Source organism: Ornithodoros turicata, chromosome 1 (genome assembly GCF_037126465.1).
Source record: "Ornithodoros turicata isolate Travis chromosome 1, ASM3712646v1, whole genome shotgun sequence".
Classification (NCBI taxonomy): Eukaryota; Metazoa; Arthropoda; class Arachnida; order Ixodida; family Argasidae; genus Ornithodoros; species Ornithodoros turicata.
In genome coordinates, this window is record NC_088201.1 from 29,781,299 (window position 1) to 29,798,629 (window position 17,331).

A 17,331-nucleotide genomic window follows, 5' to 3' on the forward strand; every position below is an offset into this window, starting at 1 on the left:
CCTCCTCTGTGTTATTGGTTCATACATCCCCATACCCCATCATATTTAGCATTGGCTACCATTACGAATTTATCGTGCCCTCAGCTGTAGTAATTTGTCAAACTTCCATTCATAGGAGCCTAGTTCTGTATTAGTTTGAAATTTATTTTATGCGCTAAGTCTGTTGAGTTAATGACATTATCAACTTTCTCTTTGTTCCAGATGTTAACCACTATTCAGGTGGAGGGTTTTAACTTTGTCAATGTATGCATTTCATTCATACTGCTACTCTTTCTCTGCCACTTTTGCCTGAGCTTCAGCTCTTTGCAGTAATATATTCAACAAGATCTTCCACATCTAAAATGCTAGAACTATAGCCTTAAACGAATCACCATTATTATGGTTCCATCACTACATTTAGGGAAAAATTAATTACTAAAACTGCCAGGGTAGTATATTTTGTAAACAGATGTTCAAGTGGTGGCATGTTCAAAGTTTGTTTCAACGATGGGGATAAAATTGTGAATACGCCCTTTGAGTGCTGCTTTCTTTTTTCTTTGCATCAAAGACAGAGCTGTTACAGTTTAGCTTTAAGTTGCTACATCTTTCTCGTTATAGGCTTTTTTGTTTTGGTAGTTAGAGAAGAAAAAAAAACTTTTTGGAATTCCAAAAATTGAACCAACAGTTCTGGAACTGTAATTCCAACTGAAAAGTTGTAGGCTCTGTGTCGGAGCTGTTCGCTGCTTCCTTTCTAGCTTTTGTTTTCTGTCCCTGCATATGTGTTTGTTTTGGTGTGTACCGTAATGTTTTTGACACATACCACCTTTTGCCACTGCAGAGAATGGAACGAAGGGAAAAGTTCGAGGCCGCCATACGTGAGCGTGAGATCAGGAGAATGGAAACACAACAGAGGTGAGTGTCAGCTGCAATGTTGCACATTATTCTGAGGGTGTAGCAATTTCCAAAATGTCGAAAAATGGAACTTTTTAAAAGTTGTGTTTGGCCAAATAATTACGGACCAAGAGTGACGAATGTGCTGACGCGTTGTTGTGGTGCAAGAGCCATGTTTGTTCCTTCCACAGTAATGGCCTCTTCCTGTGCACAGCATCTTGCAGGCGTACTAAACCTTCTTTGTAAAGCTCCTTGGTAACCCTTTGATCATGTTGTACGAATTCGCGATGAACAATGCCATTGCAGTCAGAGAAAGCAATCAACATCACCTTGACCTTCATCCGACTCATCCGCGCTTTCTTCGGCCGAGGAGACCCTTTCCCTGTCCACTGCAGTGACTGTACCTTAGTTTCGGCATCATAGCCATTGGCCCACATCTGGTCTCCCGTTATGATAGATTTAAGAAAGCTTTCGTCCGCAATGGCATTGCCAAGCAGCTCCTGGCTGATTTCAACACGGTAATCAGTACTACTTTCAGTACTTTTGGTAATCACTCTACTCACTTCACATCGAGTTACAATCAGTCCACTGATTGTAACTCGATAACAAACGGTCACAGGAAATTCAAATGAACAGCAGTCCGTTGCATAGGAACACCAGTAGCCGTGCACAGTGTGCGAGTGCCCTCTGTATTCCGGAGGACACACCATTTGAGAAGTTCAGTCTTTTTTTTTTGAACACTCCTCGTATATAGGCCTGGCGTTGTAGCAGAATCTTTTCAGCACTTTCTTTGCACTTACCGTATTTTCTCAAATCTAAGACTACCTTGAATCTAAGACTACCCCCAAGTTCAGGGTGCACGAATTAGGGAAAAGTAAACTGAGATTGGGAGGCAGTATACAGTTGGAAATGATGCACAATACCATTTATTCATTACGACTTTCTTTGCCGCTGCTTTCTTTGTCGCTATCTGACCACAGCTGATTGTCCTCCGTTCCGTCCAAAGCATTAGACAAGCCATACTTTGTAAAAGCGTGCACGACAACGCATTCAGGCACATTGCACCAAGCGTCGCACATGACCTGAATCCTTTTGGAAAGGCTATCCCCAAACCCTATTGTGACAGCACAATAGCTAGGTATTTTCAAGTCATTGGATTGCAACTTGTTCCTTTCTTTAATGTATGTGAATTGCCTTTGGAAATCCCCACTCACCTTTCTGTGTTTAATCCTTGGTTAGGTGGTCTCGCCGAGAGGAAGCCGAATTTTACCGTGCCATTTCATGCTATGGTGTGGACTATGACCGCACATCACGAAGCTTTGTATGGGACGGTTTTCGTACAGTTGGACGCTTGGAGCGCAAGCGGGATGACACCCTCACAGAGTACTTCAGGGCTTTCCGCGCCATGTGCCGCCGTGTCTGTGGACGAAAGCTCACCGAGGAGGATGGTAAGTTTCTGCCAATATCGGTAACAATCTTTAGCTCAAGAAAGCTTTGACAGATGATTGTGATAAATCCCGTTTTCGATCTCTTCCCTTTTAAAGGGACGGTCGCATCCGGAACGGCAAATTTTTTCGTCGGAAAAGTGCTTAGATATTAAAGATGCGTGACGTCACTCCCTAGGAGGAGGATTGAGAGCACGGTGCTCAGAGGAGGAAAGGCGCCGTCCAGATGCCCCATAACTCTGAGTCAGCCGCAGCATTCCATTTCTCAAAGTCGCGCCTTCATTGATTCTTAGGGAGTGACGTTTTCTTGTTTCCAGATAGGGAATTCTGGCACACTCTCAACATCCGTGTCTGCTTTTGTTACGTATTTGGTCGAATAACGGTCAAACTAAGTCACTGTTTCGCATGGCATTTTCGGTACTGTGGTCAGTGGTTCATGAGGAATAAAATGACACTATAGTTTCGAAATTGACTGAAATGGATGCGACCATACCTTTGACGGTGCTATCCTGAAGAGTAGATAGTCAATCTTTAATGGAAGGCACGCAATCTTAGAACCTGAAATATGCGAGTTGGCCATAAATGTTGCTTGCATATGTTGGCACACTCACTCACTGCCCGTCACGTAACACAATGGGAAAACATCATTCACTCGTCATTTGACGGCAGCATCATAACCGATCAATCATATTCATTAGGGGTGTGCGAATCAGAATATTTTAAGTCGAATCGAATACCGAATCGAATATCGAATATTTGTGCAAAACTTACAATATGTGACTTTTTGCACTAAAAGTTTCCATTTTGTAGCCCATGGCTTTAGTGTAATTTTTGTGGCATTAACTGTCACAAGAGAGACATGCAATTCTTCTGTTTAAAGCCCCTACTCTTTAATTTTATATGAAAGTGCTTCCTGCTTTTCAGGTGAGCCTACACTTACTGGAGTGGTTATCTTCATTTCAAAATTTTATGTCAGGCAGTAGCATGTTATACGGATGAGGCTGTAATTGTTTCAGATAACCACAGGCAATTTGTGAAACAAACGAATTGGCATCTTGCCTCAGCTTTGTCATGAACACCCTTTAGTTTCTTTGCACTCGTCCTAGGAAGTTGCACTACTGAAATTTTAGATGTAAAGGACATCTTTAAGACACCCTTCTTGTTCATGGGCTGTAGTCATTATTCATGAGTCCTAACTTTAAAAAAAAAAAACTCGCAGACATCAAATCATCGCTAAACTGCATGTGAGAGGGGCGCCGCCCCTTCCACAGACGATGTCTACAAAACTAACTTTGGATAACATTATCTTAAACTAAACACCGTCAGGCCTGTGTTGGTCCTGCAGCAAGGGCAATTTCGTAAAGGAGGCTTCACCTCATGCACGGAAGCATCAGGTGAAGCCCACTTTCGGGTTGTGTCGTTCATATTCGTGGAATAGTCGAATATTCGAAAAATCGAATATTGGATATTCGATTCGCGAATCGCATAGTTCGAGCGTTTGATATTCGATTCGATTCGAGAATTCGAATATTCGCACAGCCCTAATTATTCATGAACATCACGTCCCAGCCCATCACTCAATGTCGCATCATTTTTTATGATGTGATGCTGAATAATGGTCATGATGAGTGATTTTGCCAACACACGGTTACTAGCCATGTACCTTTCGTGGAATTTTTTTTTTTTTTTCGTCATTCAGTTTAATGGCTTGGGTAGGCTTCAGCACGTGAAATGAAGTGTGCATGAAGTGAAATATTTCAATAAAAATGCTTTTGGACGGTCTAAAGGACATATTTGTTGTTATATGGATATATAATGTTGAAGGACATACTACAATGAGATCAGGTATGATTGTATTGTGCTGCTGTAAAGGACTAAGGAAACACAAGTGTTAGAATGGGATCACCTTTTTTTAAAATTGTGTATCACTTTATTCGAAGTCTCACACTGTCTCGACCAAAACTCATGCTTTTGAACACTATTATTCAAAGTGCCCTACCAGCTGAATACCACTTTGTGTGAAGGATGAGCTGGCAGAAGCCCGTTCGTAAACCCACCTTCAGTCTCTTTCTTGTTTTCTCTCTCTCTCTCTCTCTCTCTCTCTCTCTCGTTTTTCTCAGTGAGTGTTTCAGAGGCAGCTGTTACTGTTTTTGTGGCACTTTCACTTTTATCAAATTGCTGTTTATGTAGGATCTTTTCCTGGTCATGTTGACTTCGTTACAATAAGGGTTTGCTGTACATTGCTTTTGTGGGATCTCTTATGATGTCCTCTAGGGTGTTAGAATATTAGTGCTAAATTTTAGGCGTCCCACTGTGTCTCCTAATTGGGATTGTTTCAGATAACCTTCAGTATATTGTGGAGCCCATTTCCGAAGAACGCGCAACGCGGTGCTTGCAACGGATAGAGTTGCTGAGCAAGATACGTGAGGAAGTACTGCCGCACCGAGAGCTGGATGAGCGCCTGAAACTTTGCCAACCCTCTATGGACCTGCCTGAATGGTGGATTTGTGGCAGACATGATAAAGACTTGCTTATAGGCGCTGCCAAGTAAGTATCGCTTACTTGTTTGATAAATTGTTAACAGTCCAATGAGACTACTACCTTACACATAGTGAAATTTGAGAATGTGTGTGCTTGTGTGAATACAGTCAAACCTCGTTACAACGAAATGCGATATAACGAAATAATTTGGATTCCCCAGCAGAGGGCCATAGAGATCAATGTATTTTAACTCCCGCTAGAACGGAATACTTTTTAGCCGCCGCCTCAATACAGCGAAAGAACGAGATAATGTTTATGACCCCAAAGCCGATTTCAGAGTAACGTAAACAAAGTGTGCAAGCTGCGTCCTGTTCCCGCGGCGAAGGATGACACGTGCAATTCGGGTCGGGAGGAGTCTGGTGCCTACAAAAGGAAGTCTGAGTCATTGGAAGGTTTGGGATTTTCCTTCTGAGGTTTCTCCTTTTCGCGCTGGTTTTGAACTGTCCGGTTGCAGAGAAGTACAGGACGAAAAGAGCACGAGACGCAAGGTGCCAATGCGTGCGTGTGGGAAACGCTTCGTTCGCGTGGTGGCCTACGTGACGAAATCAGCCAGATTTTCTTGACGTGGACAAACATGTTGTAGCAATGAAGAACCTTACGGAAGGCGCACTGCCACAGACGTACTTGGAAGGTGTGCGGGATCGCGACACGATATGGAGAACGCTGCGAATGCTTTGTCGGCATATGAACAATGTGCGACAGCGCATCTTATTGGCACGACGCAGACGCGAATAACCGGCTATTTCACACAAGAATAAAATGCCGTAAGTGCCGCTGTATTTGTAGTTGTTGTAATTTTTCAAGAAAAGCTTTTCCGTATTGTAGCAAGAGTTATCGATGCTTATGTACAGCGCGCACCCTCGCGAAGATCGCGATTCGTGACCTTCAATTCGATACAGCGAAATGTTCGATACAACTAAAGAAATTGCGGTCCCCGTGAGTTTTGTTATATCGAGGTTCGACTGTTTTTGTACAATTTGAAGCTATTTTCAAGTAGTTAACTATGATATTTACATGATTGCAAGATGACACTGCAGTACTATAACCCTGAGAACAAAAAAAGAAAAAAACAAGCCTTGCTGACAGCTGGAATATCGTCATCATCAGAAATCTCACTAATGTCACTGCTCTCCTCTTCTGAAATGTCACACAGCACGTCATCCTCCGTACTATTCATCACATTTGATACATCACAATTTTCACATTCACCTCCGAAGCTCCGAAACCTCTTCCAGTTGCTACACTGTTGTTGGATCATCTTGTGATTCCAAGGCGACTTCCGTTTTTAGCGCCATATATTTTGGAAAAACTCGTCTTGCAATTGTGTAAATATGGTATTCGTTATTTGCTTTTTGCTGTGTAGTGCTTGACGAAAGCTTTTCCTGCACATAACGACGACGTTTCATGAATACACATTTTTGAGATGACAAGCCATCGTGATTCATGGAATGTACTTACTTACTGTAAAGGTGCTTTGGCAATGTTTTGCAGTTGTGTACACCCAAACAATGTGCATATTGCAGCTATACAATTCCAGACACACACACAGCATCATGTCACAGTGCAAGATAAAAGCCTATGGAACACAACACGCGATATTTGAAGTCCATGGATTACTCTAGTCCCATTAAGGTCATCATTAGAGCTTCCAGGTGTTTTAACTGGTCCAGTCCTCTGAATGAGTGTACGTGCCCACTGCCATCTGTCGCCAGGGTGTCACCAAAGGAGTGAATGACAGCGGTCCCATGTTTCGTAAACTTTCATCCAGCACTGTACAGAGTCTTAAGAAAGCTAACATTCATATTTGTTAAGTGGAGGAAGTGATCTGTTGACACAGCAGGAAAAACTTTACATCAAGGCTGTCAACATTTAGTACTTCAAGAACATGTTCGTTCCATAAATTAGAAACTTTGTGTAACTCTTGTTTTTTAATATGTTGAAAATACATTTGGGCACTTCTTGTGGTGGTGACCTAAATGTCAGCCTAAATTAATGGTTGTCCTTTAAATCATCATTCTAGTTATTTGTGCTACACAGTAATTTGCCTTTTCTAGGTATGGCTTGAGCAGGATGGACTACCATCTCCTAAATGACTCAGAACTGTCGTTTCGTGATATGGTGCATCTGCAAGCTGCAGCAAGACCACCTATCCCTACTAGGAGTCAAATATCTACATCAGGTGGTTACTTTTGCCATTCTTAGCACATCATAGCTGCTTGCTCCTTGATTCTGTTCATTGTCTGCTTTTGGGACTAACAAATGTGCATCTCGATTTTTGGAGTGATACTCATCTCCTAAGAACACAAAAAGTAAGATGAATGAATACTGAAAATGCCTGCCACCAAACAAGTCTGCATTGTTCTACCCCTGTGTGCTGAAATACAAGGTTCACTCTAGTGTTAATGTGTTATACAGTAAACATTATTTCAGTTGAAAATGGTTTAGTAAAAATTTCTGCCAAGCTCAAACTAACTTCAGATGTACCAGTACTGTTCATATTACGGCATTACAGATAGTCTGATTAAGTCAAGCTAATATAACTTGAAATGACTACTAATTCAAATAAAACGCTCTTCCTGAAGCACAATTTTCATATTTCTAGCTTGAAGCGTCCACTATCACCTGCCATAAGGGCTGCGTTTTAAAGCAAACCCTTGAGTAGGAGTTGGTCACATAACAGAGTTGTATCACGTGACCAAGAGCGTAGGCAGTCCCCGAGTTGGTTGTAGAACGGATGCATTGCGGTCCTCGACATGGCGACAGTGACATTTGGGCCTATCTGGCTGCCGATTTTACTGTTCTACGGGTCCTGAAATAAAACCCCAATTCCCCTCGATTTTCAAAAAACATAAAACCCAAAAACGCAGGGCCCTATGTATATGTACGCATAAATGGCCTTCTTTTTACTGCTGTACTTTGTTGCTTCTGTATGAGTCACTGACTTTGCATTTATTAATTAAAGCTGGTACATCAAACTAAGCAGGTTGAACACATAACCTATTGTTGTTTTGTTGTCAGATGCTTTTTTATGTTTTGTGTTGTTCCTTAATGTAATTCTGTGTAATGCATTACATACTAATAATACAATACACATTTGTAGGAGATGCAGCATCCCAGATGTCTCAGTCCTTTACGGAAGATGACAGAGAGAGACTCTCAAAGGAGATTCCTAATCTGATCAAAGAAGAGATTGTTGTTCCTCCGCCTCCAGCTGAAACACCCAGAACTGAAACCTCTGAAACCTCAGAAGACTTAGTAGCTGACCTACCTAAAGATCCCGTAGGCACTGTGTCATCCGAGACCACTGAAGTGGACGCTGCAGAAGAAAGAATGGAAGATGCTGTGGAATGTACAGTTGATGATACAAAGGACCTTCCTGAGAAGACTGAAGAGTCACTGGTTGTTGAAGAGGAAATGAAGTATGAAAATACCAAGGATAATAAAAAGCCAGAAGAGACAACTGAGAATAGGATATCTGCTCTTGATGGTGAATTTGAAATGGAGAAATTTGAAGAGTCTAGAACACAGTCACATGTGGGGGACAAGAAAGAGGCAACAAATTCTGGTGTTCAAGGTTAGCATGTTGTTATTTGTTCTAGAATTAAGGTTGTTGGATCAATTGACCAGTCGGCATTGATTGTCTGGCAAGAGCTATTAGAGATTTGTGTTTTCAGCAGGTATGCAGTATATAATGTGCATCTGGGCATGTATTTTGTGATTCTTTTTGCATCGTGCATCTGAAGAACTGGACGACACTCAACCATCAGTGACTGAGCAACAAAGCAAGGAAAATGTGACTCCAGACGTTGCGCAGAAAAAGAGCCTGTCTTTAGATGCCACTTTGGCCATGCCAGGCGCTTCGGAGGTCAAGGACACTTCACAACAGCTTACCAGTGAGGATGATGGCAACAAGACTGACGTGGAGAAGACAGAGCAGGATCCTGGAGACCTGCTGGCCGCCATGGGAAAGGCATCTAGAATGCTGTCTGGTGCACATACAGAAGAATCTCAGGTTAGGAAACGTTTTGTATGACCATTAGTGATTGCAAAGTAAACTAAGCTCTCACCTGTCATCATGAACAGTATGTTGTGTTTTGACATTGAAAAATTTCTGCACTATGAAGCACTTTCATTGTTGCTTAATTGTAAAGGTAAGGTAAGGTAAAGTAAAGTAAGTAAAGGTAAACTTGTAGAAGCCATATGGTTTTCTGAAAGCTTCTAACTTGGACAGTTAAGATATGTAATAGTACTGCTGTATATTGAGCAGTTTTTCAGCAATAGAATTTCAAAGATTGCTATGCAAAGCAAGCTAGCGGACTCCAGAATCGCCCCAACCCTGAGGCGACTTGTGCACCATCTATTGAGAACGCAAGCAACTAGACAATACATCAGATGTGAGAGTGTGTTTCTCGCGAGTGCAGTAAGCATTCCATTGTGAAGCTATACGGTTTGTGTATTCTGGAACACAAGAACTCAAACCACACATTCATTTAAATCACTTGGATGCGAGGTTTTGCAAACAGCAGCGATACAGTGAGCAGACGACACAAAGACGCAGAGAGAGAAAAAGGCCAACAGATGGCGCAGATCACCTTGCAGGCACAGAACTCTGACGTTACAACGATTAACAGTTTAAACAGAACTTCTCAAGAATTGCTGTTCTTCAAAAAGAGTCTAATGGTAATAGTAACCTGTCTCAAATGCGACTCCAACTTTGTTCTTTGTGAACATTGAGAGTCGCTACCCTTCAGTTTCTAAACGTGTTCAAAATTAGTGTGATAAGTATGAAGAACTGAGAGGTGATGACGTGTGTGTGTGTGATCACACAGCCAAGTTCTGCATGATGGTACCTTGAAATATTGTGGTTATATTTCACTTTACAGTTCCTTTAAGAGAAAAAAATGTTGCACCAAGGAGTATAGCACATACAAGGCGCAATACTTGTTTGCATGCAGAACTGCGCTCTAAACCATTAAAAAATGTGTGCCGTGGAAGTTTCAGATTTTACGAGATTGGACTTGTTCCAGCTTGGCACTCTGTAGGAATGAAAATTTGCCAGTCGAATCCTTAATTGGCAGATGTACTTGCCATTACCATAGGTGATTGATGAGTCAAATATATTTGAGAAAATACTATTCAAATTGAATATCAAATACATGATTGCTGTATACACCCAAAATACATGAAATATTTGCATAGCCCTAGTTATGAATCATTTACTGAGCTAGTTATTCACTGGCCGACATGTGTGACCAATAAACGTTGTGTACCATTTATTTTGATAGTGTATTTATTATATTTGGAAAGGTTGCAACAAGGATTTGAGAACGACAACAAAAAAATTGATATGTATTTTGCAAAGTATTTATGCAAAGGAGATTTATAGAATAAGCAGAACTGAACGAGCTGTTAATCTTATTTGTCAGCATGGTTCTCTTGCCACTCAAGGTTGATTACCGTATTTACTCGCGTAATTTGCGCACTCCTAGTTTCGTGCGCAACAGAGGTCGTTCCCCCCTGACGCTCTCGTGTCACGGGGCTCATGCTGCTGCTCCTTTCGAAAAAAGGAGGGAGATCCTCACCACGAATTCCCTACATCATGTTGCGTAATGCAAGCAATTACTCTCCCTTGGTGGAGGAGATAAGATCAAAGGGATTAACGGGTATGGAATCTTATCTCTGTTTTGACCTTTTATCCCCTCACTACAATAAACTGCGAAGCTTTGTGACATCGCCCTGGCTTAGGAAAGAACGACCGGAACACGTGGAGGGAACATATTAGGAAAACTTCTGGCGGCAACATACGCGTCAGCATTTCGCAAGCTGACTTCACTCAACGCATGCGTGCTTTAGGAGAAGCTCGCTTTAGAAAAAGCGTTGAAAGCACGTGCTGGGCCTTTTTGAATCATCTCGCAAATTTTTACAGCATTGGCCAAAAACGAAGAGAGAAAATCCTTACGACCGACTTCTTTCACTGACAGTTATAGAATATGAACAGTCACTGTCTATTTTCTTGCCTAAATTTTTATTTTGGTGTAATTTTTTTTATACGAATTTCGGACGATACGAATGTCTTCCGCTACCCCGTGAGATTCCTATCACCGAGATTGTATTGTATTATTCACCTAAAGGACCATCTTTTAACAGATTTTGCACATTTTTCAAGTCTGCTTGTTAATGCTTCGTGTAATTTGCGCACCCCCAACCTTCGCGTCATTTTTCGGTAAAAAAAGTGCGCAAATTATGCGGGTAAATACGGTATTACCTGATGTCATGTCCTCCTAATGCACTGTCTTGCATCTTGAAATATTAGGCATTTTGTCCTTTGTATCCCTCTAAATTTGTTAAAGCACTTCCTTTTTGTTAATTTATGCAGGAAACAGGTTCCCAGCAGGATGAGGCACTCAGCCAAGAGAGCTTCCTTCTCGACGGAGAAGGCAACATGGACACGCAAGTCATTCCACCTGGTCCATACTTGCCTCATTTTAGTAGGAACCCAGTGCGGTGGCCAAAGGTTGGTAAACTATTCTCCAAATTTAAAGTGATGTGACAGGAGCCATGTGCTCGTGACTTGGTTCACGTCATTTTTATTTTTGAAGAAGTGGAAGCAACCAGGAAACATTTCATGTCCAGGAGCATGTTATGCTCCCAATCCAGCTCTATACAATGGGCCTCTTTCATAATTCCCTGAGCGTATCGTAGAGCACTGCAAAGGGCTGGGCCGCGAAAACCAAAGCCCGGCCTGACTCAGCCTGACTCAGCCTGGCCCGCGGGTCGAAATCGGGCCTCGACTCGAAGTCGTTTTGATTGCGGGATCTGGTTCAGTCAGAGAGTTCCCGGGTCTGAGTTGGGGGCAGCTTTTGTGAGCCATTCTTTCACATTATTTAATCCAACAAAACAACCAAGTGTCTGGGCCCTTCCTCAGTCTTTCTGCTAAAACGTGTTGCATAAAGGGTGAAACACATGACAAAATGTGTGATGCATCGCAGCGCAAAGCATCCTGAGATGGATTCTGGCAAAATAGGTTGTCGCAGCAGCACTGTATGACATATTGCAGCATGACAAAATTGCTTGGATATCTCTGCTCCCGTTGCTCTTGTCATGCGGAGGTGGAGACGTCAAGACTCTGTGGCATAGGGCACGGCACGTGCCGGTAAATTTAGGCCTGTGCAGTGCTCTGGTGCGTGGTGCCTGTGACCTTGAAGATGCCATGGAACATTCTCTCTGCACTCGACAGATGGTGTTTGTGTAAAAGTAGAGAAAATAAGAAAAGGAAAAATTACATGCACTTATGCATGCAATTCAGGTGGAACACCTTTCCCAGAGTATGACGTATGCTCAGGAGACACGACACCCTGGCTGGCGGAGCGCTAACACTGGTTTTGTGGTTGGGTGCTATACATGCGGGAGTGCTTTGACGTGCGACAAAACTGCGTTGCCAAAGAGCCACTCGGCTGCAGTGTGATTAGGAAAGAGGTCCATTGAATCACTCGTGACAATTTCAACTCGCAATTAGGTTTTGCTTTGTGTATACAATAGTTATGTAGACCAGTTTAGCAACCATCTAATGTTCAGCAACACAGTCACGCGGTACACATGTACAGGTTATGCAATACACTCTAACCTCATTGCAGCAAAACACGATACAGTCGAACTTCGATACAACGAAACTCACTGGGAACACGATTTCTTTTGTTGTACCGAATACAGGACAGCAAGACCGGGAAAAACAAACTTCACCGGTTTTGGTTTGGCGCTATGCCAGCATGTGCATAAGTAATAATAATATAATAATAATTGGGGGTTTACGTCGCGAGACAACTGAGATGTGCATAAGTGTCATCTGAGATATTCTGGAGTACCTTCCATCCTTCTGCGGCACCTAAGCTTTCCTGCATATGTGGGACAATCTGTTGGCATGAAGGGCGCGTTGGTGAATGCTAGGGGTCTGTCGAAGCGCGTCTGTCACGATATCCCAGCGTTCAAAATCCACAATAACAAAATCACGAATAGCAAAATCAAAGCGGTCTGAGGATGACCGTGTTTCAAAGTAGGATATCGCTAAGCAATGTGCCTGCTTCACGTTTTTTTTATGTTCACCGAAGTCATTTTATCGAATGAAATTCACATTTTAGCAATGGTTAGGCTTAGAGGAGCATTAAAGTGGTATCCAACATGGGCAAAAACTGCTGTCATCTTGTAAAGCAGTATGTGAAAAGCATTGCCACAGAATATTTCTGCTGAAAGTTGTTTCACCGCGGTTCAATTCATTTGCAAAATGGCTGCCGCAGTGACAGGTCGAAGCGCTCCAACTGCAGACCACACCCCCTCTAGTGTGACGTTTGTGGTAGAGAGCTCCCTCATTCGTTGGTAGAAAAAAACGTCTGCTACGAACATTGCGAACTGTTTCTTGTTGACTGCTATTCATTATATGATTTATAGTACGTTTTCTGGAAAACAAAGCGCATATGCAGCCCAACAAAATAGTATTGCGATCACGAGTTATATCCATGGCTCCTGTGCAATCCTTTGTTGCATGTCTACAGCTGGGGAGCGACGTACGTGCCAGTGCGTCGTCCAAAGTGAGAATCAGGGTGTCGAACCGAAACGTTTTTCGTTCCGGTTTTCGTTCCGGTTCTATCATAAACGGTCCAGTACCGGTTCTGCTCCGGAGCAAAAAAATAACGGTTCATACCGGTTTTAACCGGTTCCGCTTCTGGTGGACATATTCATTCCCAGAAAGAAATCAATGCTGCAAAATGTAAACCCGTTTATGCATATATCATATTTAATATTAATAGGCAGCTGTGAAATTGGTAGGTTCTGGTTCCTGTAGGTGACTGTCTGTTCAAATAGGCTTTCTCTTTTCTTGAAGCGCATGATACAGACGGACTTGTTTGTCGTGATGTCATACGTAAAGTACTTTCTTGCTGGATTGGTGCGATCGCGTCCCATCCGAATGCCTGTTGCTACTTCCCCACCAGCAAGCACTACCGCACGAGTACGACGCAAATCGAGGAAAACCTTCACTCACAAATGCGCTCGACGGCTCCGTTTTCTTTTCTTCGTGCCCTGTCCACAAAAGAGGCGCCACTTCGCACGCGCTTGCCTCGCAGATACGTACATGTATTCAACTTCGCTGTTCTCAAACAAGGGACGCGTTGCGCGACATTACCGATAGAGAAGCCGTTTCGCAGCACCCTTGGGTCGCACATTGGTAGAGAGTCACAACCGGTCACATGTACATCTAAGTCTATCTGCGCGAACGATAAAACGTTACAAAGGGAGCCTAAGGGTCATAGTATACCGACATACATTGCACCGTAACAGTAACCCTCGTAAAGTATCCATGACATGACTTCAGAACACACGACGACAATTTCGTTTGCCTACTCGTAGTCCAAACCGGCGAAGGTTTTGCTTGGACCAAAAAACGTTAAATAAATCTTTCGGTTTCCTTCCTGAGCGAAAAAAACGGTTTCGATTCTGTTCCGGTTCGCACCAAAATAGCGGGGGGGGGTTTTCGGTTCCGGTTTTCGATTCGCTCCGACACCTTGGTGAGAATACTTCCGGGGCGTTTGCTGTAGGGCATCTCTCAGACGTATTCGCTAATTCCCAGTCACGACAAAGTCTGTTTGATCTGCCGTGTACCCACCTCGACCAGCGAAGTGTGTGGCCGTATAGCTCACCAGCGCGGAGTTCAGGGTTGCGTGAATGAGACAGGCAACGGCTTTTCTCCCAACTCCACGTCTACTTTCAGAACAAAATAATGGCTTTTCATTCATTCAGTATACGATAACCTGCGCTGTTTTTTTTAAACACATTACCCCCCAATACTAAACAGGTGCTCTACAGAAACAACAGAATTTACTGTCATTTTACTCCTTATCATTGCTTTAACCTCATAAAGAGTTAATATTTTACGTACCCCCTCTCGCTACTGCTTTCGGACCAGTTCTTTATCCTGCCTAGTAGGGGTCTCGATGGCTTACTCGCATACCTTTCAGGACAACACATTGCCTCATGCATGCTCCCAAACCCGAGACTCTGTACGCTACCCCTTCCCAAGAGGGACGTGGATGTCCCGAATATCTCGGACGCTAAAGCATGTGTACAGCGTGACAGCTGTATGTACTGTTGGGGACACGGTTGTCTGAAATCAGCACCCCGTGGTTTATCCCATTTCAAATCCCCAGGTGTTGCAAGACTATTTCCTTAGAGTAATAAACACGTGCAGCATATAGGCCACCCTCAAATACAATATTGGCACAACACTTTCAAGTGCAACAAAGGTAATATGGGCTGCGGAACTAATGACAGACTATTTCAGACAACCGTGTCCCCAACAGTACATGTAGCATGTACAGCTGAAAAAAGTATTAAAGTTAAATTACTAAATACTGACCTTTGAAAGTATTTGGAAGATACCAAGTTACTCGCAAAAGCATTTTAGATACGTAACTTAAATACTCTGCTCAGGTTACTGTACAAGTCTGAGTTTAAGGCAATTTGCTCGCTGAGGTTCGTTTTCTCTGGCTCTTCCTCCTCCTTTGAACACAACATCAGGTATCCGCGTGAGCAACATTGTTGGGCGAGATGTCCGCGGAAGAGAGCCTGCACTAACAAGCTATCGCAGAAAAAGAAGTTTCCGTTTCTACCTTCACCCTGTTTCTATTTCTCCAACAGTAAAGTTCACAAATTGGAACTTGATGGTATCTTGAAACTAATGAGCTACTTTTGTGAGTATTTAGTATTCTACTCAATTACTTTCCAAGGTTGACTATTTAGTGCCCTACTTGGTTAATTTTTTGCCTGGTACTCAGTAACTTAACCTAAATACTATTTCTGAGTATCTTGTACAAGCCTGCTCTCTATTGTGTGTGTTTATTGGAAAGGAGTGGCTTGCTATACTGCAACTCTTGCTCATTTTAGGACAAAGTGCTGCAAATTCGCCTTGAGTATATAGTCCATGCAGTGGAGAAAAATGAATGGCCCATTGCTCGTCTGGGCTTTGTGCCTGCATCTGGACAACTCCCAGCAACTCCCGTGGAGTCCCCGTCATCCCCCGTGGCCTCTGCAGCTTCGAGTACGGAGCTTACCCCTCATGCTACCCCTGAACACACACCTGTGTGTAGGGAGCAGCATATTCCACCACCACCGCTCTTACAGGTAGTGCCCTTTGATGACACTTGAGTGCAATCTCACCATTCTTATGCCTTGGTGTAGGATATGGTACCCCACTTGCCATCCGCCACAGTAGCTGCATCCATAGTGGCAGCGGCATCTGCTGTGACACCTTCCACAGCAACTGAACTGTCTGCTGGCATGGTTCCTGGCGGAAGCTGCAGTCCTATTCCTTCTGTTGCGGTGAGAGTTGTAAAAGTGCAAAATTGCTCTTCCAGTAGCATGGTTCTTACATTTTTGTTTAGTATGTTTCCCTCTAGAGTATTCCTAAATTTAAGACGTTCTGTTGCCTTTGCACTTTGGCTATGTTGGACTCGCAATACATGTATTACCGTATTTTCTCGATTCTAAGGACTTTTTTTGTCCAAAGTGGGGAGGGGTCCTTACATTCGAGGACAGGGAATTTAGAAACACTATTTGAACAAATCATTTTATTACAGCTATGTACAGCTTTACTTTTTTTAGTAGTCACCGCTATCTATCGACGCGGCTGACTCTGAGTCCAAGTTCCTAGCGAAGTTGTCCAGCTCGCAAAGTTTATCATCTTCAGAGCCATCCAAAGCATTGCTTGTGCAAGCAGCACTTGAATGATTCCTCAACAATTTCTGGCTGCATGTTCTTCTACGCGTCAGATATCCACTGCGTGATGGCCCCTGGCAACACTTTTCGTATCTTCTCGGTCGGTGTGCCGTTCTCGGCTGCTTGACCATTCTTTGTAAATCATGTATGCATAAGCGCGCCAGGCCATCACAACCACACAGTATTGGACGACCCCTTGCTGTGAACCCTAAAGACAGCAGGCATTGTGCAATGTTGGCCGTACTGTACAATATACTGTCCACAGTCAATTTTATCTTCACTTACGCCGATTGTTTCTGAGCAATAGAATCGTGCCCAGCCCAGAGTCGTGAGAGAAAGCCCAAACATCCACGTTTCTCCACAACCTCTAAACTTGCTGATGACATACTACAAATGGTATTCACTTAGACGTGTCATTCAAATGGTGAAAAATTTACTAAATTGACATGTTGATATTTAACCCCACTCTTACTGTAATGTATAGGTGTTTTTATGCAGTGTTTAGGGCATTGTATGTGCAAGGTAAATGCCAATATTATTTCAAATACTCACTAGAATGAAGATCTGCTCAGAGGTACAAGGCGAAGAAGAAGGAGACGAAGGTTCGAAATTGAAGCTGAGAGAGGTATGTTCCCCTGATCTCAGTCAGATGCTTCGGATTTATTTGCTTGCAGCATACTAGTAGCTTTGAATACTTTCTTTAGTAATGTTT

The 17,331-nt window shown here is 43.0% G+C and overlaps 1 protein-coding gene across 9 annotated transcripts in view; it reads left to right on the plus strand.

The window, feature by feature from the left end:
- LOC135377822 (chromodomain-helicase-DNA-binding protein 7-like) overlaps positions 1–17,331 on the plus strand; it is a 135,207-nt gene that overhangs the window by 87,257 nt on the left and 30,619 nt on the right. For 7 of the 9 annotated variants that reach the window (XM_064610523.1, XM_064610515.1, XM_064610518.1 and 4 more), the window contains 11 exons: positions 202–243; positions 818–891; positions 2,110–2,318; positions 4,655–4,862; positions 6,911–7,035; positions 7,957–8,430; positions 8,600–8,868; positions 11,233–11,370; positions 15,789–16,025; positions 16,083–16,223; positions 17,175–17,244. In XM_064610523.1, the coding sequence (XP_064466593.1) occupies positions 202–243; positions 818–891; positions 2,110–2,318; positions 4,655–4,862; positions 6,911–7,035; positions 7,957–8,430; positions 8,600–8,868; positions 11,233–11,370; positions 15,789–16,025; positions 16,083–16,223; positions 17,175–17,244 (1,987 nt within the window). The remainder of the gene's footprint in view (positions 1–201; positions 244–817; positions 892–2,109; positions 2,319–4,654; positions 4,863–6,910; positions 7,036–7,956; positions 8,431–8,599; positions 8,869–11,232; positions 11,371–15,788; positions 16,026–16,082; positions 16,224–17,174; positions 17,245–17,331) is intronic. The other 2 variants (XM_064610520.1, XM_064610521.1) reach the window with 1 other exon arrangement.